The following is a 24,853-nucleotide window of genomic DNA, read 5'->3' as shown; positions in this document are numbered from 1 at the left end:
TGAAGGAAAGAAAGAAGACCTTTCAGGTAAAGAAATTGCATAATTCAGATCAACTTTCAAAAATATAAGTTCAACTGTTCTGAAAGAAGAAAAGTGAGTTCAAGAGCGCATACGCATGAGACTATTCTCACTAAAGACCTTGTGTGTGCCAGAGACACAACAGCCATGATGACATTACAGCTCATTTTGTTTCATTAATAAACAGTTTTTCTTCTAAATGATAACAGCTCACGTCAAACACATTCAGGTCATTTGTTAAAATAATGGAGACGTGAGTAACAGTAGTGAGTGTTAGTATTGGCTCTCATCAAAAACAAAAATAAAAAGCTTTCCGTCACTTCAAAGCATCCTCAGCTTGCTCTATCCCCTCAGCAAGTAAGTACATAAAAATACTCAAATTCAATCTTGAACATGTAGAGAATGAATTTAATACTCGCGCAACGAGCACTGATCGGAAAAGAAAAGGCTAATGCTCTAATTCAAGAGTACAGTAAGATTCACCAAACTCAAAACGGCTCAGCATCACCATCACTAATGTCGTGAAGGACAAACTGCTAAACAGATGATTCAGAAAATGTGATTAGACACCAGAGGACTGAAATACTTTGTTTTACTACCATAATCAAAACTTTTAAGTGTCAGTTAACAGTCCAGCCAATACTGCTGATTGCACGTGAGGGACCAGTGCAATATGGGCACTTCTTCAAATCAGCATGAACATGAACAAGCACAAGGAGCAAAGTCTGGAGAGTTTTCAGGCCTGTCCTTAAGGTGCATCCAGCCTTTAAGTGTCTCTGCAGGATCCCCCGATCCAGTTCACAGGACACTGAAGATGAGAAATGATTTATGGAAAGAACCATCCAGGATTGTTATCGTTTCTGTTGCATGTGTTAAACTATATTTACACATCCGTGTTGAAGGGAGTGTGGGTGTTTCTCAGGAGATGGTGGAGAACTCTTTGAGCAGGACGTCCTGACTCAGCGTGTTCAGGGAGACGTTCTTCCTCACATTCAGGCTGATGGAGCGCACCTGGGGACACGCACATTTATTACAAGGCTTTATGTTTGTGTAAAACATCTCACTCCACTCACAACAACCTCTCTTCATCAACACGTTAACGACAGCGACAAATTAATTTATGGCACTGACAATAAATACATACACACTGGGTTAAATATGTACACTTGGGTTTTAAGGGGTATTTATTATTTTCTTCTTTTTTTTTGGGTTGTATGGAAGCCCCAAACGCAATTTCATTGTTCTTGACAATGACAATAAATAAATAAATACTAAATACTAAATACATCATCCATTCATTTTCTTCCACTTATCCAATTCAGGGCTGCATGAGGTTGGAGCCTATCCCAGCTACGATAGGGTGAGAGGCAGGCTACACCAGTCTAACACACTTATGTACTGTGCAATTTAGATTCACCAATTAACCTAACCCCACTAACTATCTTCAATAATTGGGAGGATTTTGGTACCACTCCATGGAAGGTGTGTTCTGACCACCTGCATTTGCCAGATATTTTCACACAGACCTCAACTGCTGCACAAAACAGGCATAAACTTTTCTTTCCACCCAAGTCTAACATGGAGGATTATCAGAACTGCAGTCCTCTGAAGGCTTCACAGTTTCCAATCCCAGAAGCGGTGCACTGGGCGAGGTGAAGCAGGAGCTGTAGTATGTTTGTTTTCCCTTTAGCATGCACAAGCCGTGCACCGTGAATCTGATCAGCAAGGTAGCACTAACAATGTTAAATTATACTGCAACATCCTGAGGAATCTGAGGGACGACATTCAGTGCACGCAGATCGCTTAGCCTCCTTTTGGTATTTCCCCAAAATGAAATTAGATCCAGTGTGTGTGTCGCAGAGGCTTGCAAAAGCACAGAATGAGGCATTCACAGAGCAATATAATAACTGTACTGGAAGTGGTCAAAAGGTACGCAAGAAGATACCTTGAAGAGGAGATTGGCCCTGTTTACATCAGGCAAGATGCTTAATTTTTTGATGGGAGTCCTGAAACTTTATAATTGCCTCTTGTCTAAAAAACAGAAATTAAAACCTCACTAATAGTGCGCTGAGCAATCACCCTCTACCTTCTAGCTGTTGTGTCAATGTGCACCTTTTCTGCTACTTCTGCCTCGTGTCTTGTACTTTCTCCATTAATTTTATAATGAAACAAGCTGGCAAGTAATGGTCTTCCTTAAAAAAACACAGTAAAATCTGAGAAAATGTTTCTAACACTCCTGAGAGACAGATTTTTGATCATTCTGAGTGAAACGCTGCTTGAGTCAAACATTAGACTGGATGCACTTGAGAAAGAGTTCAAATGGAGTGTATAAAACCCTGAACACTCAAAACAAACCACCCTCCCTCTCTCTTACCAGCTCCTTGAAGAAAGCAGCCTCTTTGGGCTGCTCAGAGTATCTCTCAAACTGGTCCAGGCCATCCTGCAGTTTGAGGGTCAGTGTGTCATAGTTGGACCGTACCACCTCCAACACCTTACAAAAAGATCAGACAAACACAAAATGAAATTAAGTCTCATGTGATTCTCTCAACTGGTTTTTGCATTGTACTGGGAATGGTTACAGAGCAGTCAAAAATTAATTAGTATTAAATACTTTATTCCCACACTTTTATTTATGAGGGATCAAGTAGTGTTTCAGAGTTGCAACGTAACATTTGGTTCCTCTCCGACTTTTTCCAGCGATAATGTGCCTCACTGTAATGAACCGTTTCACGTGTCATTTAGAAAAATGAGGTTTTATTGACGGATTTCACTTAATTTAAGTTTTATTTCTTCTGTCCCACTTTCTCAGTGCTGTCCGCGCCTTCAGTTGGGACTCTAACAGGCTTATTCAACTGCAGCTGCTTAATTACTTTGTTGTTGAGCGGACTGTTAAGACTCACGGATTAAAAGCATTTTCACAATGAAAGTTTCAGGCTACGAATAATGCAGAATCGTCACTAGTGTGTATAAACTGTGGTTACGTATGCAGAGGAAAGAGTTGCCTCAGCTAATGTCCAGCTGAGATAAGAAGACTGGCTAAAATCAGAGGTAATTATACAGAGATTCTCCACACCTTTCAGCTGTGAAATAGCCACTAAGCAGACCTTTTTCTTTTTTTTTTATTAATGCTCCAGAAAGACTCCACACGGCATGAAAAATTCACAGCAAAGAACATGAGCTGCACTTTGTCATGCTTCTCAGAAAGGCTCCACAAACATGAACACTCATACATTAAACACCCATATGTTAACTTACATTTAGGTCTTATTTCATTTATACATAACATAATTCTCTTTTAGCCATGGCAGCTTATTTACTATCCAGCTGAATCAACATTTTTAGACTTATTAAAGGCTGAGACCTGAAGAGCGTTCTCTAATAAATCTACGACTCTGCTTGTGAATAAAAAGTGCTGTTGTTTTTACTTCAACCTCTGGTGGTACACTGATGAAAAATTCATACCCATATCTCTCTCTCGCTCCCTCCCTCTCCATCTCCCTCCTCTCTGTATGAAAAAGCGGTGGTAGGTTTGAATAGTCAACCAAACTAATGCAAAAAGAAAAAGTAAAGAAGAAAAAAACCAAAAGATATAACAAACTGTTCAGAAGCAAAAATGTTGATATAAAGTAAAGGAAAAAGGGGGAATTAAAGGAAAGTGTATGAGTTTGTTAGAAGGGGTTGTTGCTTGTGCAACTGTTTCAGTGTCTAAGCAGATACGATTGTGTGCACGCAGTTGTCACTGTCTTTATCTTGATGCATGGACTAAAAAGCAGGTTTTTAATGTGTTTTAACTCTAGTATTGTAGTCCAGTTTCGTACTTTGTGTGAGGAACAGAGCGTACAGCAGCTTGTTTCAATGCTGCGTGTCTCTGGAGGCCATCCGTCTTCTGGTGTCACTGTAGAGAGTGAAGTCGCTCCAGAGGGCTGGAGAGCAGGGGGTTTGTGTGTGTTGGTGTGTGTGTATGTGTGTTTAGGACAGTATGCCAAAAGACTGAGGGATCAAAATTCAAAGTTTCTTTCAGTTCACTGAAAAACAAAGAGCAAGGGACAGAAGCAGACAAGAGAAAAGTAAAGAGCTGACTCTATAGATGTCATGTGTTCCTGCTTTCTTTATCTCTGTTCTGCTGCATATATGTGAGTCACCGGCTGCATACAGCTACTGAAATGCTGCCCTGGCTGTGGCTGATCTTGTAATTTACAACCAGAGTAATTATTCAGCCGGCATAAACACACTAACCGAAATATTAATCCCAATAGTGACCATGTTCTTTCCTCCAGATTTGAGTTACAAATTGTAATTACTTTGTGCAGAGAAAGCACAATGGGCATTAATCTTAAAACATAAAAACACATAAAATTATATTAATGGCCTTTTATAATGTTTTAAACAGTATCCTGCAGAGGTCTGCACAATGTCGTTATGACAAAGCTGAGTCAGAAGGTTTGGACAGGTCTTGGCATCTTCAGCCTCTCACTGTCAGCGCGTGTTCATGTGTTCACACTGCTCTGCAGTTCATTCATTTACAACGCAGAAACGTGTTTTGGACAGCTGAGACGTGATGTGTTGTGCTTAAGCCAAGCCAGCCACATGTGTACAAAAGCAGTTAAAGCCTAAAATTAGGAGAAGACAAGTAAAAGGGGTTTTTTCCAGCGTTACTCTAAAGAAAATCATTTTTAAACATTTCCAGCTTTCCTCTATCTGTATCAATTTAACCGTAGTGGACAGCTGGAAATTGTCAGCTCTTAAAAACAATCAACTGACTTTTCAGGTCGACAGTCCACTACAGAGCTAACAAATACAGACAGACAACCAAACACAATCACATCCACACCTATGGTCAGCTGAGAATCACTGATCTGAAATGCCTATTTTATGGACTTTAAGAAAGGCAACCGTAGGGCTGTGTGATATGACCAAAATCTCATATCCCGATATAAGAATTCTATCGTCCGATAACGATATAAATCACAAAAATGTAACATTTTCTGTAAATTCTGTGAATCTCGGGCAGCTCGTCTTGCGGGAAGTGTTTCCAGCTGCGCGTCATGTAGCTGGAGTCGAGTGTTTTAACCGATGCATGAAACTACACATTTTTAGACATAAGTTGTAACGGCCGCCGTTTTCTTTGTGAGTATTTATTACACGGCGTGCTGCGGGGAAAAGCCTGTTCTAACGCTTGAGTCTAAGGTTTATTATTTAGCACCTGGCGGCTCCTTTTTACTTCTAATCCGTAAATAATCTGCTCTTTCACGTGATTCAGTTTATTTTTGAAAAGTCTCAACAGGATCTTGAGCTTTATTTTGAAAGGTTTATGTGGAACATAAACAAGCGGACACGCGATGGTGTTACCGTCGTTGTTGCTAACGACAAAGCATAAAAACAGGTGCTTGTCCGTCTGTAGTGTGGTTATATTAAATATAAAAGAAAGAGAGAACTTTAAGAAATTAATATAGCCACTACAGTGACCATCAAAACGATGAAAAAATATTACCGTAAACAGTTTATTTTGCGACACCACGAAACAAACGATAGCGTAAAATGAAACGATAGTTTTTATATCGTTATCTCGTTATATCGAACAGCCCTAGGCAACCGCAGCTTCAACCCAATCTTTGCTGTTCAACCCTTGCATCTAACGAAAAGGCTGTTAATACCAAAGGTGAAAAATAACATAAAACCAGCCGCAGCTCATTGACACCTGAGTTACCTTCTGGCTTTCCTCTTTGTTGTGAATAAATCTAGTAGATAAAAGCAGAGAGGTAATTGGAGAGAATAATGACCAAATCCATCAATTCTTATCAAGTACAAAAAAAACCAAAGTTTTTTTCCTGCTGTTTTCCATCGCGAAAGACTTCACACGAGTCTTAAATGGAACTTATAGAGCTCATATCAGTTCAGCCTCCTTCCAGTCCCGGCTCACGTATTTCCAAAAATTACTGTTTCAAAAGTCGCCCAGCGCTTCTGCTTAATGACTCGATCCACACTCTGTTTGTGTTTGCAAACTATGTGGAAAAATTGTCATTATTTCTACAAGAGCAGCTGCAGACACCAGAGAAATGGCAACATTTGCTGTATTTTATGTACAATAAAATCTCAAATGAGAATAACTCAAGCCTGCCTTTCAGTGTAATGTTTCCCTGAATCTGCCATGATGAGTCTGAAGCTCAGCGATGTGTGTGATAACAACTGCTTTTCTGTGCGTCTCATCACCATAACCAATGTTTGAGTCATTCATTTCTGCCACACTGCTGTAACTACGTCTTGATGAATAGGCTTTTTTCCCCCAAAACAAAACTCAGTGAGCTTTTCCTCAAACACTTCAGCCTAGTTCATTGTTTACTGAGAAATTCAGAAGATTTTCTTCTGAAAGAACAAGAGTGACATGTCACTGGAGTTCAGCCCAAATGGCCCCGAGACGATATGGAAGTTCATTTTTATTCACATGCAACTTTTAGTCAGGCAAAGTGTTTACCTGCTCTTCTGACAGCTGAGATATGTGGTTCACTGCAGCGTATGACTCAATCTTGGGGTTGAAGTGGTTGATTATGGCCCTGGAAGAAAAACGCAAAAAACTTTTTAAATAAGAAATGGGAGATAAAGGGGATATCCATGCGCATGTATGTGTATGTTTGTTGAATGACTTAATAATTCAACTTCTGTCTCTAACTGTTTTATCCACCTAATACTTTGTTACAGTACATAACTGAGCTGCTCTATAGCAAGTTTCTTATCCTGCAGATTAACTCCAACTTCATCATCATGCACTGCAGCTGCTGATCTTAGCCCTTGTCTGAAGCCTTGGCGAGTTCTGTGTAGCGCCACATAAACCAGTTCTCCACCTGCTACAGCAGCTGTGAGCTTGAGTGCCAGGTGGAGATCCAGAGCTGAAGGACTAAAGAGGCAGGACTAGCACAGCAGGCAGCAATTATGAGCTACAATCAAACAAATATTCCACACTTGTTCCACTGTCTGGGACATGGGGAAAAATAAATTAGATGGTTTAATGTGGAAGAATCTTTCTAAACTAATAGTACAAAAAGTTGAAACAGAGTCGTGACCCAAAACAAAGAAACAGTGCCAGTCTAAATGTACTATGACACTGGCCACACTGCAACCCGTCCGATGTTGTCCCAGATTAAAAATGACCAATGCAAAAGAGGTTCAAAGATGGGAGAAAACAAAATGTTTTGGATGATTTAAGAGGTAACTCCTGCCACAGTCTATCTGAGTTATGTCAAGAAAAGCATGTTTGTGTGATGCATCCTCCAGATTTTATCAAGGGCAGCTCAGAATGGAAATACATAGCAGAGGAAGAACAGCTGTGCCTCTTGGCCCCAGTTCAATAGATATAATCGGCATATAGGCTACAAGGATCAAACCTGATATCCTTGACAAGTTGTCTGAAATCTGCTGAAAGCAAGGATGTCCAAATACATTTGGCTATGATATGTGGAACAACATCTTATTTAGGTTCAAATAATAATTGATAATTAAATTATATTAAAGGTTTAAATATCTGAAATTTGTATTTTTTGACAAAACGTGTCTGTTAACAGAAAAGTCACCTCTGATACATGTCACTGTCTCCTTTATATTGTTTGGATACACCAGGGAATCAAATCTAAATTCAGAGGCAATCTTCTCCATCATTAGCATTTATTTCCGAGAAATAAACTGCTTTAAAGCTCAAGTATGAGTTGATGCACTAAGCACAGCTGAGAGATTGAATGGCTTATTTTGTACTGGCTTTGGCTGCGTCATATATCAAACAGATTATAGTGACAAACATGCAGAGGATTCTCGGCAGTGGTAATTCTGCTGTCATTTATGTATGGGAAGCCAGCCTATAGTGGAAAAAACAAACTGAGTAAAATGGGTTTGGTCCTTTCATTTAAGTTCATTATAAGACCATCTTCTGTGAATCTTTAGAATTCTGTCTTCGTGTATTTATTCATCCATTCTTTCAACATTTACTCCTGTTATACTCCCAGCCTTCACTTCAGCTCTTCTGATTGCCTTTTTACACAGGGATGCTGTTCTATCAGGAGCCCACTGCATTTGCTAAATCCTCTAGGACTATCCTGTTCATACGGCTGCCCTCTGGGGCCTTCGAGCCAGGGTGACCTCAGAGGATCATCTCCCCAGAGAAGATGGAGGAGGAAAGGGAGATTACAGGGAAAAGATTTGAGGAAGAGACCAAGTACAATATCTGTGTGAGGTTGGGGTGAAGGAGATAAAAGCTTAAAAATTTATAAAATAGAGGGGCCTAGGGGACTAAAAAAAGTCAGATGGTAGAGAACCCAAATTACGGCTCTGAAGACTTCGCTCACTTTCAGCTCCCTTCAATCCAGTATGACTCATTTCTCCTTCTTAGGATACAGAAATCAGAGTAAAGAGTGTGAGTGCGGGTGTGTGGCTGTGTGATTACCGAACATTGACAAGGGCATGTGTGACTTTACTGGCTGCCTCCTTCCACTGGCCTGTGTTAGTTGAAACTCTCAAAACTGGAAAGCAGAATGACAGAAATACACAAAAATCCTTTTTAGGATTAAGGCTGTATAAAGATGGCTGTGCGTATTAAATAGTTTAGGAATGCTTTAAAAGAAATAAATTAAAAACTCAAGCATGAGGTTACATACCCATGCAGTAGAGGTTGTCGAAGACCTGATGCATTCGTACGATTTCGTAGTACAGCTCGTCGTAGCTGTTGGAGGTGGGCAGGAATGTGTCGCCGTAAGTTATGAACATGTTGAACAGGTTTACTACCTGGATAAAGTGACACACACTAGGATTAGCTGAGCATTACATTTATAGAAAGTACCCAACAAGAGAAAAATAAACCAAAAAGAGGATTTATAAAGGAAAATTACATTTACACCACATCCGTTTGGTGCTTTTAATCTCCTTGGACAAACATAAAATTTGTTTAGATTCGTGGTTGAAGCGCCACTACTAGAATCTGTCTTCTTACTAACTCTCACACATACAGCATCTCTATTAAACCAATCCTCACTGTGGTTTGTGGTCTGGTCCTGTGCCTCCATGTGTTTTTTTTTTTAACAGTGTATGATTCTCACCAGCAAGGCCAGATGAAAGATGTTGTGCTTGGCCAGCAGTGTGGTCTCATTTGACAGCAGGAACTTCAGCAGGTTGATGAGAGCTAATGCAGAGGGAGACATGCTTGCATTAATGAAATACAGAGGAGTGTTGCTAATCGTCTAGCAGCACAGGCATATGGCAGCAGACTGCTTTCCTTAGTGTGCAGCTTTATTAAGGTAGATAATGGAATCACAGGAGGGGGGGTCTTTCAACACCAAATCTAGCCTCTTCACGGGCTTTTATTGAGGCAAACAATCCCACGAGAAGAACCAAAATGTGCACGCACAAAAAAAGCTCCAACACGAGTTGGCACAGCAACATGCTAAAAGAAGACAAACAATCGAATTAATTTTTCTCTCCAGTGTCATTTCATGGTACGCTATTATCTCCACCAGGAAAAGAGAGTCGGGGTTATTCAGGGAATTAAGCTGATTATTGGTCTGATTAGAGGAATCTGTATTCTAATGAGACACAGCGCGATGAGGCCATTACAAGCTGAAATGTTATCCTATTGTTTGTTGACCAGGCTGAAAACAAGGCCACGAGGATGGATTGTGCTTTCTTTAGAGACTCATTATCTGGTTTCAGTGATGCAGTACATTTACAAAACAACACTTTAGAAGAAAATTGTGTTTGTTTTGCAAAAGCAGGAACTATTTGCTCAGCTCGTGAGGTGATATATATTTAGCAAATCAAACATTTTAAATTAGTCATATGTTGTCTCTCAGGTCATTTAAACCTAGGTTAAAAGTAACCTGTTGAGCATTTACTTATTTTCTGGTATATACATCAACAGTCATGTGAAAAAGAACTTTTCACAGGACTCTAAGTAAATACACCCAATGATTCAATAGCTTGTAAACCCACCTTAAGCTGCAATAACTTCAAATTTAACTTCAAATTCATTTTCAGTTTGACTTTATCCATCTCTCAAATCACTGTGGAGCAATTTTGGCCCACTCTTCTTTGCAAACTTGGTTTGGTTCAGTGAGGTTTGTGGGCATTTGTTTATGCACAGTTCTCTTAAGCTCCCACCACAGTATTTCAGTTGTGTTGAAGTCTGGACTTTGAATGAGTCACTGCAACTGCACTGCCTTGACTCTTCTTTTTTAAGCCATTCTGTTGTAGATTTGCTCCTTGCTTGAGATCATTGTCCCGTTTCATGAACCAAAATGTTTAACTGTTGGGCAGAAGTCCCTACATTTGACTCTAGAGTATGAATACTGTTTTATACAAAGGAGTTTATGGTTACTCAACAACCGCAAGGTGCCCAGGTCCTGTCCCTGCAAAACAAACCAATATCATCATCCCTCCACCACCATGCTGACAGTTGGTATGAGGTATTTGTGCTGACATGCTGTGGTGTTGCGAATTACGACCAAACATCCCCACTTTAATCTGTTCTCTCCAAAGAACATTGTTCCAGAAGTCTTAAAATCTTTGTTCAGATCCAACAGACGCCACGTCACCATTTCTCCTGGCAATCCCTCTGAATAATCCATATTTGCACAGTTTTTTCCAGCTGCACTGTCATGAACATTAACATGCTACATGCTGAGGCGTGTAGAGTCTCAGATGATCTTGGGTTAAATCTACTTGAACGTTCATTCGTGGAAAGACTGCGGTATTGTGTTAACACACCTGAATGCGCCATGCAAGCAAATACCTCAAACTTCTGCTGTTATAGAGGTGGTCATGCTTGCAAATGATCAACAATCAAGTGCATTTGATTAGCAGCACCTGGGTGCTACTTACCTTCTAAACTCTAAAAGCAGTAAGGGTGTACTTATCTACTATCTAAAACGTATCTACTTATTTCTGTGAAAAGGTCATAAATTGGAAATTGTTCTTCAGAGCTTTGAGGGACTGTGCTTTGAGCTAAATGGTATTATCAGCTCACTAATTCACAAAAACTGGGATGAAAATGGAAAAGCTGAGATTGACTCTAAAATACAAGGACACTGGGATTTAAATTATGAGATAACCTGTGATATATAAAAAAAACAGCAGGCATTTCATTAAATTCACCTTATTTCACCCTGAGAAATAAATCCTATCTGAATGGGGCTTTTTTTCTGACAAACAGTACATAAGCGAGAAGATGAGGTATCATTACCTGACCAAAGCTCTCTCCAGGTGTAGTGTAATCTGATTCTACATTTCTTTTGGTAACAAAGGAGTTTGTGGATGATCTGCACACAGCGCCTGCACAGGAAATAAGACAAGAAACTCTGATTGAATCGATTTGATGATGGATGAGTCATAATGATATATGTGTAATTTAATGTGTTCTCACAGGTATAAATCCATGGGGAAATCCTTCATCATGTGAGTAACAATAAACTCCACCATCAGATCTGCACAAAAGATAACTGTTAAAATGCATGACCTTTGATTGCATAATAATGAGGTTTAAAACTCAGAAGTTAGGCCTTACAGCTAACAGATATCATTGCTGATTTGAATCCATAGTAAACAAGTGTTAAAACACTCTTCTTACCTAGAACAGCGCACACCAGCGGCCGTGACGGGATGTTCTTGTCCACTGCTTTTTTCCTGTGCCTCATAGGCTGAAAAATATAGAAATAGAAAAATATGTTAATATGCACAGATACTCTGTAATTTTAATAATTACAACTGTACAAGACAAGCCTACTTTGCAGTTTTGGAAACAGTTTTTACAGCTGTATGTTATTTATTGTTAAGTGACACAGAACAGATAATCAGCAGACACTAAATAACAGTCACAGTCAGAAACTGACAGCATCTGCACGGGTATGTAATCCTTCAAAGTACAACTTTTAAGAGAGTAACTTTATTTGCAACTCTATTCCTTCCATCTTAGTGTCGGAGTTCAGTCACTGCCTATCTCATGTTTTGCCAGATATCTCACTGGCCAGGTTGCTTTTGTGCTATATGTCAATTTCATTTAGCTGTTTTCACAAAGAGGATTTGTGGGAGGTACTCCAATTCTACTGTTTTGAACTGTCAGCAGTCCTCCTTCTGGTCTGGAGATCAGTGAGCAAGAGGGCCACACTAACCAGAATCTGTAGCAGTGGGCAATTTTTCCATGCACTGCTATTCTGAGCTCACAGAGGCTGCAGAGAAGAACAAGGTCTACAGCCGCCAGCTGAAGTCCAAAATGATGGAGTCTGAGTTTAGCTACAGAACGAGATTCACTCAAGAGCTGATTATATGTTTCAGTTGACAAAACTAAAACAGTTGATACCTCCAACCAACTGCAGACACCATATACCACACCCAGTGTCCACACTTGAAATGCTCCATTCTTTCTATCTAACTATCTTTGATGCACAAGAGGAAGCAATCAGATGGAGTAATATCAGGCGAGGGAAGACAAGTAGGGAGTTAAAAATATCTTAGTAGGGGGAAACGAACCAGCGCACATTTTTAAAGCATACAATTCACTGTGCCACTGTGTAACATTTAGATTCATCTGTGCTGCAAGATGTTATAATAGAACATGCAGTAAAAAGTCTGATCCTAGGGAATGAATTCAGTTTTCAACCCCCGGGAACAATCAAAAGAGTGATGATCACGGCCTGGGTCACCATCCTGACCTGATGTGTCCCCTTAGAGTGAAACATCTTCCACTGACAGTGCAGGTTTATTACATTAACACTGGGCTATTCACAGAGACCATACAAATGACAAATGTCCACACCTGTCTAACGCAGATCCCAGTGTTGACCGTGCACTGTCACACAAAATCCTGACTCAGGAAAGTTACTTCTCACACCTGTTCATGGAAATGACCATGATGTACGCTAATCACGCATAACAGAAACAGGCTGGACTTTCGGATCGCACCTTGTAATTACTTCTATCCTCACTGAGTGTCACTCACACGGCCATGAACTCACCATTCGATGGAGACTGACTCTGAAGTTCATATTGTCATCATGAAGAAAGGCATCAGCATACTGGTCCTATCGTACAGGGAAGGATTAAAAACAAAGATGGTCAGGTTGATGGAGAATGTGGTCGGTGGCATTTGTTGCAGGACGGTAGGTTCTCATACCTCGGCTATGCAGGTGAGAATAATCAGGCACAGTCTGGCGCTGTTGAGTCGGTGCTCATCTTTGAAAACAATAACAGATAAAAGGACTAAACATAAACAACCCACAACATGATGACAGCTATAACAGTTTAATAATTTGGGGGGGCACTTTAGGACAAAGATGAAATTAAAATTACCAGAATGAATGATTATAAGAAGGTAGAGTAGCAGAGACCAAGAGAAAGAGGATTTAAATCTTTTTGTTACCTTTTGTATCCTGCATTACAATGGAAGCATACTTGAGGAAGGTGATGAGAAGGTTGCTGGTCTGCAGGTTGGGATCCAGAGGCAGTTCTGGGTTGCTCATCACTATAATGCAAATGTAGAAATGACAGTACAGATAAACATCATCACTAGGGTAAAAAAAAAAAAAAAAAAAACACACACACACAGTCAAACTAATTTCCTTGTTTTCAGATTTACTCTGAATCCAGAAAACAAAAGAGTTGCAAAAAAGAAATTTTGAAGTTAGTCCCAGTCTTTAAATTATGACTCTCCATGAAACCTGAGCCCATCTTAAAGCCACCATTAACAACAGCATGACACTGAAACAACAGCTGTCTTGATGCATGCTCAATCATCCAGGTAAGTTAATCCCAAAAGGTTGATTCTGTTCATCTGGACGTAGCTGTTTGACCTCACAGCCCAACTGTTCATTCAGTGGGTTGGTTTCAGTCATTGTGCAAATGTACTGTTTATATGGTTGGGGAATCCTGCAGTCAGCTGAGACTGAAGAAATCACTTGGATGAGTGACAAAACGTTTCTCCCACTGAAATTGCTACGTCCAGATGAACAGACTCAGCCTTTTGGGATAAAACAGCAGCTAACTTGTTTGGGTAAACGGAGTGTTCATTCACGCACAAAAAGTAATGTGTTTTTGCCATTACTGTAGCTACTGTATTTAACTGTGCAGTCTAGACAAGCATTTTCATCCATTTAAAAATCTCTGCTCTCTGAAACATACAGCTTGACTCATGGTTAAATGATGAGCTGGTCATGTCCCTCCACCCCACAAAACCCTCCTGTGTTTCCTTCTTCCTCAGCACACAGCAGGCATACCACCAAAAAAAACAAAAAGATTTCACACCATCTATCGTGTGAGGCTCGACTGTAGAAGGAAATGCATATTCCTGACATGTGATTACAAGGCACATGTATGTTCCACACAAAAGACCTCAGGGCTGACGCTCTCTCAACTTTTCATGATGCACACTGCATGTGAAACTCTCATTTGTATTTGAAGCTGGAGGTTAATATTTTATATAGAAAATGGCTCTTGGGTTTGAAGTTATCCAGAGATAGAAACATGTACCTTTTAACAGTTACAGCACATGTGTATGCCAAATGAGCTGCTTTTCAATGTGCCAGCATCAACATACACCATCCACAAAAGCTGAAGTGGGAGCTATGAACTCCTTTTCAAAGTGAGATTAGTAAGCAGCTGAAGTAGCATTAATAATTCACTTATTAAGGTGTAATAAATCGAGTGTGTATTAGGAACTCAATTCTATCAGGTAAAGAGCACAAACTGTATTTTTTATTTCTGCCTCTTTGCTTTTGAGTGTTTAAAAGCAAACGTGAACAAAAGCTGCCAGATTCAAAGGGAGTGTTTAAAAATGCATATTAAAAGTTACGATTAAATGGACGCAAAGAAGCAGAGACCATTAACGCTCCACAGCTTTAGAGACCTTTGCAGTGCTCTCGGCCTATTCAGGTGCTTTGAAGGGTCATTTTTTGTTATATCAAAGAAGACAAGGTTACAGTTTTTTAGGTTAAAAAACCGAATCCTGTAACTGAGTCTATTCAATCAATTTTCAACCTCCAGACAACGCCTTTAAAACGGTCTGTTGACTGACTACTGCGGTCAACAAATATTCTTTCTAGAAACTTTAAAATGTGCTCCCAAACAGTGATATAAAGCCAGTGAGAGTTGCCCTCCGAAACCAATGATTAATGCCCCTGACATCATGTAAGCTTTTCTGGGTCTACGCGTGTCTGAATCAAAATATTAAGTGTACGGCTTACTGTCAAGGGAGGGCGGCGTTGTGCCAAGTGGCGTCGTAGGGGTGGTTGGAGTAGTGGTGGTAGGTGTGGCGGCAATGTCGATCTCGGGATGGCTCTGTGGAAAGACATGACACACATAAAAACACCTCATTAACAGTGATTAACCTTGCCTAGAGTCTCATAATGTAAAGAAAAGCTGAGTCAGTGAGAAAACAAGAAGAGTAGTAGAGACAGATTACGTTTAGGAGAGTGAAACATCTACAGAACGATGCACTAATCATTCACCTAATCTCTTCATTTACCCTGAAATATGCAAATAAGCACAACACTGCAAAAAAGCAACACATTTGTGAGCTGGTCCTGAGGCTGCCATCTTATCCTTATTTAGGTCGTTAGCTCAAACGCTTTACTCTTATCAAGTCATTTATACTAAAAGAGCAAAACACATTAAATTGCAAGCAACTCCAATCTTTTCACTTCCGAAGCCTTTATATATGACAAATGCATGTAATTAACTCCCATAGTTAGTATTTTCTCTCTATAGTCTTTTTTTTTCTCTCTTCTGTTTCACTCACAACACATGGCTGTCCTTCCCCGGGCCTGGTTCTTTCAAAGGTCTCCTCATGATAAAACAGTTTTTCCTGTGCCCACTTATACATAAAAAGTGATGCCTGTTTCCGCTTCTACTCTTAACCACTGGTCTGCGCATCGGTCGTTATTGGCAAATCATCTCACAGATACCATGTGTAGCAGAAGATTTAAGATTAAAAAGATTTCAACCTCGAGAGGAGGTAAATGATAAGGTTTGCTAAAGATTAAATCATAAAACTCAAAGTTTTCTGAATTCTCATTGCAGTCTGAGAACCTCAGGAACTTTTGGACCTGAGGACCTTTGCTTAGCGTGAGGACCACCTGTAATATCTCTTTAAATTAAATCATAAATGAAGACAAGGTAGTTTCTTACCAACTTTCTGTGAGTTACAGTGCAGGCCAAAAGGCATCAACACACAAAATTACAGAAAAACTAAGGGGTGGAATAACTTTTACTTGACCTCTAACATCCAAAAGCTGTGAGCATAGAAGAACACAAAAAAGTGTTGTATGTTACCTGTGCCAAGACAGTGATGAAGTTGCGGTTGAGATGCACAGCCTCATAGAGTGCCAGCAGAATCGCCTCATTTGTCCTTGAAATGAAAGTTAAGTTAGAGAGAACACTTTTTTTATTGGATAAATATCCAAATTTTACAAAATAGTGGACTGAGCGTTCCAGCCTTTGATCCAGTCAAGCTCAAGGAACAACTGGAAAAGCACTCTGCTGCTCAAAGTTTCTTAACAACGGCTTCACGCATCAGCAGGTCACTTTTTTAATTTTCTGTGTCATTAACTACTGCACAATGTTTGAACAGAATAATAAATCATTTCCCAAATTCCCTCGTAATGCATTGTCCATTTTTATGTTGATAGAAATTGGGACATTAGTCATGTAAAACAACAGTGAGTATACTGATTATGAACACAAGTATTTGACTGCAGTTTTAAACATATTAAGTTAGTTGGCCTGAGCCAAACTGTCTGTACTAAACAATGCAACAGTTTTTATCTTCTACTTTCTTCATCATACCATATAAAAGTTATATTGTCTACTGCTATATATTTTTCCCCGTCAGTCTAGACTAAATAACTCACAGTGAAAAAGTGATTATATACCAAGCCAAGAAGTCCAATAAACTTCCTACAACATCTGCTGTAAAGCTGTAGTGAGGAATAGACCAGAAGAAGCGTACAAATGATTTATAAACCCACAAGCACAGCAGCCCAAAACCTGTGAGATGCAAGAAATCTGAAACAAAACTTTTCCTTCAGTTCAGCATTAACTCAAAACTCAAACTAAATAGTAAAGTAAAAAAGGTGTAAGAAAAACCCCGACCCCTAACCCTAACGGAGAGATCAGAGAACCTCCTGAAGGAGGACAAAGCATCAGGCCTTGGTGGTAAACTAGCAAGACTGAAGTGACTGAGAGAATTATACAGCAGCTGACTATATATATCAGACTGATCTCAACACTCAGTTTCACAATGTTTTTCTACTTTTAGATCGGTATGATGTCACAGAGAGCGTGTATACCTACTATGGACATCTTAAGCACACATCTATGTCTGCGAGCCCAGAAGCCCCACCCACCTGTTGTAAAAATGTTCTGTTTGCAAGGGGCATCCAATGAGAACGAAGCTGGCTTGGAATGGAACTTATTTCAGAGACAGCATTAACTGAAATGCTAAACTAAAGTCCAGTATAATACAAAGACTTTAAGTCTTGCAAGGTTCTAATATGGAACTGAAAATGAGCAACAAAGCAAGAGCAAACATCTGTATGCAATGATGGGCTTAGCTGCGGGAAGTTTATTGTTTTTTTTGTTGATGAGTGAGTATAGGGGTGGGATTTAATAAGTTTTCTTCGTCCCACTCCTTTTTCAGGCAATTTTTGTTTTTTGTTTTGTGCATTTTATGTTCAATATAGGTATTTGTTGTGCCTGAAAATGAACAAATAAATGAATGAATGAATGAATGAATGAAACAAATCGTCTAATCTGATGACACAAGCACTATTTCAGAGGAGCACTCGGTCTACTCATCACCTGAAAAATGGATGCAAATGGAGCAAAAGCAAAATTATAGTACCTTTGTCTAAGTGGTTTAGACAAAGGCCACAATCAAATGCTCCTGTGTTATTATGGCTTACTGGATGTGGACTGATGGGCAAAAATAGTGATTTAATTCCATGCAAGTCCATGCATCTAAATGATGAAATAACATGGCGAGATATCTAAAATTCTACCAGATAAATCTTGTTTTTATTAATGAAACTGAGGTTCTGACAAATGGACTTAAAGATATTAAAAACTATATGTAACACATTGTAAATATAACAGTAAATACTGGGTTAAACTTATTAATATCTGAGTGTCTTCCTTCTGTTTATAGTATTTCAGCCAACCTGTTCATTCGTACTCTAATTCTGTCCTGTTACTTTTAACTTGAGTATAAAGAACAATGAATCTGTCTGATGTAGGAAGTGAAACAGCTTTGCACTTACTGTACGGAGAGCTTCTCATCAGCATCTGCTATAAACATGCTGCCCACCATACTAGTGAGGGTAGAGAAGAAGCCACCCTGGTTCTCCTCCTCTTTGTCTTTGTACTGCCTAAAAAGAGAAAAAGACCAGATGGACAGAAAGTAGAAAGAACAAAAAAAGAGGAGTGAATGACAAATTAATGAAAGGCAGGTAAGCCACAAAAGAGAGCAATAAAAACAGCCATGCCTAACCTAACACACATTTACCTAACACCTCCTTTTGCTCTCTGCAGTTTATTATCTACGGGCAATCAGTTTATACACAAAAACATTGAAGTGCATTGAGCCACCATCCATCATTTTGATGTGTCTGTCTATGCACGCAGACAGACAAGACCTCCTTCACACACAGCATTTTAATATCTGAACCTTTCCTCATCCAAAAAACATTACAGACTCCCAAAGAAAGCTGTCAGATATAAATAACTAAAGCTATGAAGGCCTGTTTTCTTTTAAGGAGAATAGAAATAGAACATTTGCAGGATACATCAAACTAAACTGATGGTACCAACACTCTCAGCACACTATGTACTGCATCATTAAAAACACCTTTTTGACAGATGGAAGTTTTAAATCGCACCTGTTATATTCTGTCAGAGCTTGGTGGACAACCATACCCATTCCCTGGAAAAGAAAAACATTCAAGGTGTCAGTGAAAGCTTTGATTATCTGTCTGATGTAAAGACCACCTACATCAGGCTGGCTATTTATTATTCTGCAATTACAACAGCTAGTGACAGCATACTTACATCTAGTGTTGGTTCATCATCCACAATGGAGAGCTTTACAATGTATGGATTCACAGACTATAACAGAAAAGGAAAAGTAAATACTTTATTATTAAAGACCATGAAAGACCATTCTTTATTTACCCAGTATATACACTAACAACCTGCAACATTTAACTGGTCAGGCTAAGCAATGCAATGTTCAGAAATGCAAATAAAAATACATCATCCTTTTTGAAGGTTATTTTTCTTTCTAGAGGGTGAAAATATGGCGTCAAGAAGGGCTTTGGTACAAAAAATAATGTTTTTAAACTCTATACCAAGAGCAGAAAATGGATGCTGGAATATTATTCTTTTTGTCCCCGATGCACCCAAGATGGCATCCCAGTAAGACTACAAATAGAAACAGTCAGCCGGTAAAGTCACCCTGATGATGCATAAAGACACTGTTTTACCCCTCATCCACATTGGCTTAACTAATTAGAGTGTGGCACCATTAATATTCTGGAAACATGATTTAAAACGCCCGAGTTATTTTCTTCCTCTTAGTTATTTTTACCTATTATTCTCTACTGTTGCGGTGTTTAGAGACTAATAATTGCCTTTAACATATCTTCTCATTTTTAGACTTTACAGCAGAAGATACATATCAGTTTCCAGAAGGAGATTCGTCGGAGAACAGGAGGTTGATCTTTGCTTTTGGATACACAACCCGGTTCAGTCTCACATGGGTCTTATACTGGAGTTCATGACTATTGTAGAAAAAGCTTTATATGAAGAAACGCTAGCACAGTCAAAAGTCAGCATATGCACATCAAACAGACCTCATATTTTCTATAGTTCACCAGGAGAGCCAGAAGCACCACAGCATCATAACCATGCTGCCCTCTGCTGGATGCATCTGACAGAATCTGAGCAGGAAACAAACAGAGAGCAAAGATGAATAGACCAGAGCTGAGAGACAATTTCAAAATATAACTGAAAATCACAGAATTATATTTTCTATTCAAATGATTTACCTGAAGAATGGCTTCAAAGATGCTATTGATCATCACATATTCTAGTATAGTGTTCTGGCTAATATTGTCTGTTACCTGTAACACAATATTTCAACAGCTGTAACATTTTGTGTAACAGCAGAACAAGCATATCAAATGATAATTATCATACATGCTCCATCTCACCGTCACCAAACACAGCAACAGTTTGAGGCAAAGGCTCTTGAGACTCTCTGAGCTGTCTCCACAGAGAAGGCTGTCCAGTCTCTCCATCAGGTCCTGCAGGAGACACAAACAAAAGGAAGTGTATGAATGAGTAAAAAAAAAGCAACAACTCAACCCATCTTTCCCTTTACATCTTTATTTACTAATCGACTTCACTCAATTTCCTTTCTATTTCTATTTTCTATTTCTTTCTATTTTGGTTTAGAGTCTAACATACCTTCATCCTTTGCTCAGCCTTATCAAACCCCATGAGCATGTTGATAATATCAAACCCGGACGCCGACTTGTTCTTCTGGTGGACCCCTCGGAAAAGTGCACAGAGAGTCTGGAAGTAAAGGAGGACACATGGGCTGCTTAACACATGTTTCATGAATCGGCACGTCTGTAAAGCACCCCACATCATTTTGCATTGGTAATTTTTAAATGTTATGCAGATTTTCGAAGATTTACAGCAAGGGGAGATGCCTCAAAGGTGTGGAACATCAGGTAAATATGTACTATATATTTGAGTTTTGATAGACAGAAGTCATACTACACGGTAATGACTCTGCTGTGTTGTGACAGATCTATGGGCTTTTTGAGTGTGCTGTTTTGATTTTGGATTTTTTTTCCATGCTTGATGGTGTTTATGGTGAACTCTGCTATTGCTCCCTTTTCTGTTTAACCCAGCTTTTCAACCAATCAGCATTCAACTGCTACATAATGTCAGTGCCACCAGGCTACACTGTGTTGTTTTTTTAAGGGCACTGCAGGTGGGTACTTCTGCATTGGTTGCATACTTAAACTTCACTCTGAATAGAAAAAGACCTAAAAAGCAATACTGATGCAGGTCCATAAATCCTGCATGAGACAACAACAGTCATGGGATGATATTGTCGCTGTTACTGCATCAAGGAGAAAAATAGTTTTAGTATGTTTCATTATTTAACAGGGTTAAGCTTTAATACTGTAGTTATTATAAACTGCAATCATAACACCTCTATGCATATCAACACACTCATTATAGAATGCCATTAACCTAAATATTTTTTATTTTTTAAAAACCACAACACACATTTCCACATTTTTGTGAAATGATATTATAAAATAAAAATATGGAGTCAAGCTAACATAATTTATCAGTCAAAAGAAGCTAACAGCCTGATCAACATACTTAGATTGCTCCTAATGTGATGATTATATACACAATGTGCACGCAGTTGAAAATCCAGGTGACAGTTACCTGCAGGGCATTGACCACTTTGATCTGGTGCTCCTCTCCCAGAGCCTGAACGCATTGGTGAAACAGAGAGTTGATGTTGTCTTGAATGCGCTGGACGTCCTCCCCATCCACACTCTCCAACTTTGACTCCAGGTACTCTAGGTTCACCTGCGGGTAAAAAAGATAAAAGTGTTGAGTGAAAGGCAAGGAGAATTAAACGTTAAGGGTGCATAAGTCATATAAAAGATACACTTCAAAATCTCAGACTACTCTCCTGTTAAAAAAGCAATAGCCTAACCATTCATAGTAGAGAAGTATCACAATAAATGCAAATTATACTGCCTGGCAATCTTCAAAAGTCCTTATCTCTGCAGTATTTGGTTGCAGTGTATTTGATTTGAGCATCAGTACTTCCTCTTTTCTAAAGTATGCATTCTTTAAACTATGTGCATCACATCACTGCTGCAGCTTCACATAACCACAGAGTGCACTGTGAGAGATTTCCTGTTATGCAGCACACTTCTTTCTCCTTACCTTCATAAGAAACAGCTCATCCCAGAAACGAGGGTTATTTTTTGCTGGGTCTTCTTTCTAAATCAAGCAGAAATGACATTGTTAGCACTTGAACATAATGCATTTCTCAAAACTCTCAACATCGACATTGTTTGACTTTCTATGATACTCACTGCAAAAATCTCATCATACATGAGGACCACCTTCTCTTTCAAGGGCTTTTTAGAGGATGACGTCCTCCTCAGCAGCCCTGCCTTCTTCTCCACCTGAGACATGATTAAGTCTGAGAAGATAACCACAGTTAAAAGACATATATATTTAATGAGTATTTGTCTTCTTTTTTCAGCTGCTCCCTTTAGAGCAGATTATCTGCTTCCATCTCTCTGTATTCCTAGCTTTTTCCTTCGTCAAACCAACTCTTTGCATGTCCTCCTTCACTACATCCACGAATTGTCCCTGTGTTCTTCCTTTTTCCCCACCTGGTAGGTCCATAATCAGCATCCTTTGTACAATGTATCCAGCCAGCACTCTCCCTTTACCAGTCATAGTTCCAACATTTAAATTCTTCACCTCCACACTCCTGTCATTCCTTCTTTCTCGCTGTACTGAATATGCCTTCCCCCCTCTCCAGCACACAGTTTTTACCTGTACCCTGCTGGTCAACAGCACCAGAGGTAGTTCTTGTTAACCCAGACTCCCCGACCAATCCAATATGGAAATCTCATCCTTCAAAATCTGTATGTTTGATTTGGTAAAGGATTTTATGCCAGATGTCCTCTGTGACCAAACTTAGGACTGGCCCTAGGAGTGCACTGGCTTGTGGAGCCACAATCGTCAATTGATTATTATAAAAACAAGGCTATTAATATTCTGTATTGTTTGAATAAAAGAAAAGATAAGAAACAGATAATAGTCTGACCTGTTTTTCAAGATTTCGTGCCTTTGTCCCACACCCTTTTTATAATGAACAGGTTATGAATGTAAGTATACAGTTTTTATTTAAGAAGTTATTTTCCCATAATCAGACCGAGTAATACGTTTAAAATGAACGTGCATTATCAGTTTGCATTGCCAACATCTTATGGGCTTGCATCAATTGATTATCTGAGTATCATATATCATATTGACATTTGCTCACACTGATCAGTATTAAGCCAACTGGACGTTGAAGTACTAGCTTGTCAGCTAACATTAGCTTGCTAACCACTGCCACCTAACTTGGTGGGATCAAGCAGTAAACAACAAACGGCAACACATCATGTAGCATGCACTGTTGTCCAGCAGACATCCGAAAAGCACTTTAGCGGTTAGGTCATTAAATGTTAATCTAATAAAACGCCCAGATTCCTCCCAGCTGAAGCTAACGCTACGTAGCTTAATATTTGTCACACAAAGATATTAACAACGATTTGGCTGTCAGCTGATATCTGAAAGGGATTATTAGCAACGTTACTGTGTTGTTTAGATTGGTGGCTGTCGTCTGTTCTTACCTCTATTAAAGTTTTAAAACCTATGCTGCTATTGCAGTTCATGAATTCTTGTAACAACAGTATCTGCTAGCATACAGTCAGTATCTGCTAGCATACGGCTGTCGACACTCCTGCTTATCTGCAGGGTCCTAGCGCTACACTTATTGCAACATGTTTACGCCATAGGGCAGCTTTTCCGGGCAAAGGAGACACAGTGAACATTTTGACAATTTAACAGTGCTGACACTGTCAAACACTGATACTACAGAACGTGTCTGTATGAATGAATGAGGAAAATATAGACACCAGACATATGGATGCTGATATTCACGCAAATGCATGAGCTCATATATTTGTCCTTTTCTATTTTTACTTTTGAAACTTTTACCCCTGAGTGACAAAGAGAATGATTAAAATTAAATATTTACTATCTGTGTACAAACTGTCCTACCCGTTAACTCATTATAATTTAATATAAGACTGGGACTCTGGAGAATAACTCATTGTAAAATGGGAATAACTGAGAGGGTCACATCTCTGCAAGATTATCAACCCACCGGATCCGATTCAAAAATATGCAGCAGAAAGGACAGATGTTTAGCAATTACGAAAAAAACTGGAGCATGTTGTGGTTCACAGAAAAGGTTTTGTTGCACATATAAGTGAAGCACAATCAAGTCAAATAGCAGTACAGACCTATTTCACTGGAGATTCATTCAGATAATACCGTCTTTATTTGTGAGGACATTGCTGGCCACGTTCGGATGGTGGCTCCCAGTTACAGGCCTACTTAGATATGACTGGTTTATTCCTGTCGACATGGTAGACAGCTAAAAGTCAATTTTTTGCTTGTGTTTTGTTTTGTTTCATTTTTGAAGTGGTGACAATGTTAATTAAACAAAGAGTCTAAACGTTATTTTTATATTTTCTGTAGTTATAGCCAGTGCACCTTTACTACACAGCCCCTTCTAGGTGATGTTGATCCCACATCAACCTGGGAAAACAACTATTTGCTTTAATATATCACACAATTTTAGCCAAAGATTCTAAATTACAAAACAAATAAAGTGTTAAAATGATTACAGTACTTTTTATGATGCGACAGATCTGTGTATTCTATTAACACTTAGATGTTTGTGACGATTTATTAAATTCTGTTAAAACTGTGTTTATAAAGACGTTGAGTGAGGTAATAATACACTTCCAGAAAACAGCAAAGCTCATACGTGAAATGGTCACCTGACCTCTTTTCTGGCAGTCATGTTGCTTTTAAACAAGGCAGGAAAAGCAGCAAAACTACATAATCAAACACCCTTTTTTCAGACGATGAAAAGATCATTTTATAAGTCTGTTCCAGTTAATATCAAATTAGTGATAGGAAATTT

General features: G+C 39.1%; 1 protein-coding gene across 2 annotated transcripts; it reads right to left on the bottom strand.

Moving 5' to 3' along the window:
• armh3 (armadillo like helical domain containing 3) lies at positions 1-23,572 on the bottom strand. Of its 2 annotated transcripts, XM_085356295.1 has the most exons (26): positions 23,490-23,572; positions 22,173-22,282; positions 22,021-22,077; positions 21,508-21,654; positions 20,503-20,610; positions 20,247-20,339; positions 20,082-20,156; positions 19,887-19,973; positions 19,084-19,140; positions 18,915-18,958; positions 18,297-18,404; positions 16,312-16,387; positions 15,225-15,318; positions 13,406-13,507; positions 13,160-13,218; positions 13,002-13,067; positions 11,618-11,687; positions 11,414-11,474; positions 11,234-11,322; positions 9,096-9,178; positions 8,658-8,784; positions 8,447-8,522; positions 6,491-6,569; positions 2,393-2,509; positions 906-1,029; positions 1-826 (listed from the first exon to the last, which is right to left on the bottom strand). In XM_085356295.1, the coding sequence occupies exons 2-25, from the start codon at positions 22,272-22,274 to the stop codon at positions 937-939; spliced, it is 2,070 nt and encodes a 689-aa protein (XP_085212421.1). In that variant the 5' UTR covers positions 22,275-22,282; positions 23,490-23,572; the 3' UTR covers positions 1-826; positions 906-936. The 2 variants fall into 2 exon arrangements, with proteins under 2 accessions (XP_085212421.1, XP_085212420.1); XM_085356294.1 differs by having other exon boundaries at positions 1-1,029.
• Between the last annotated feature and the right edge of the window lie 1,281 nt (positions 23,573-24,853).

Source organism: Diplotaxodon limnothrissa, linkage group LG6, assembly GCF_057381915.1.
Source record: "Diplotaxodon limnothrissa isolate DT_005_m linkage group LG6, D_limnothrissa_male_GT1.1, whole genome shotgun sequence".
NCBI classification, from domain to species: Eukaryota; Metazoa; Chordata; class Actinopteri; order Cichliformes; family Cichlidae; genus Diplotaxodon; species Diplotaxodon limnothrissa.
Note: the sequence above shows the minus strand (reverse complement) of the source record. Positions and strands in the feature narration are given on the sequence as shown.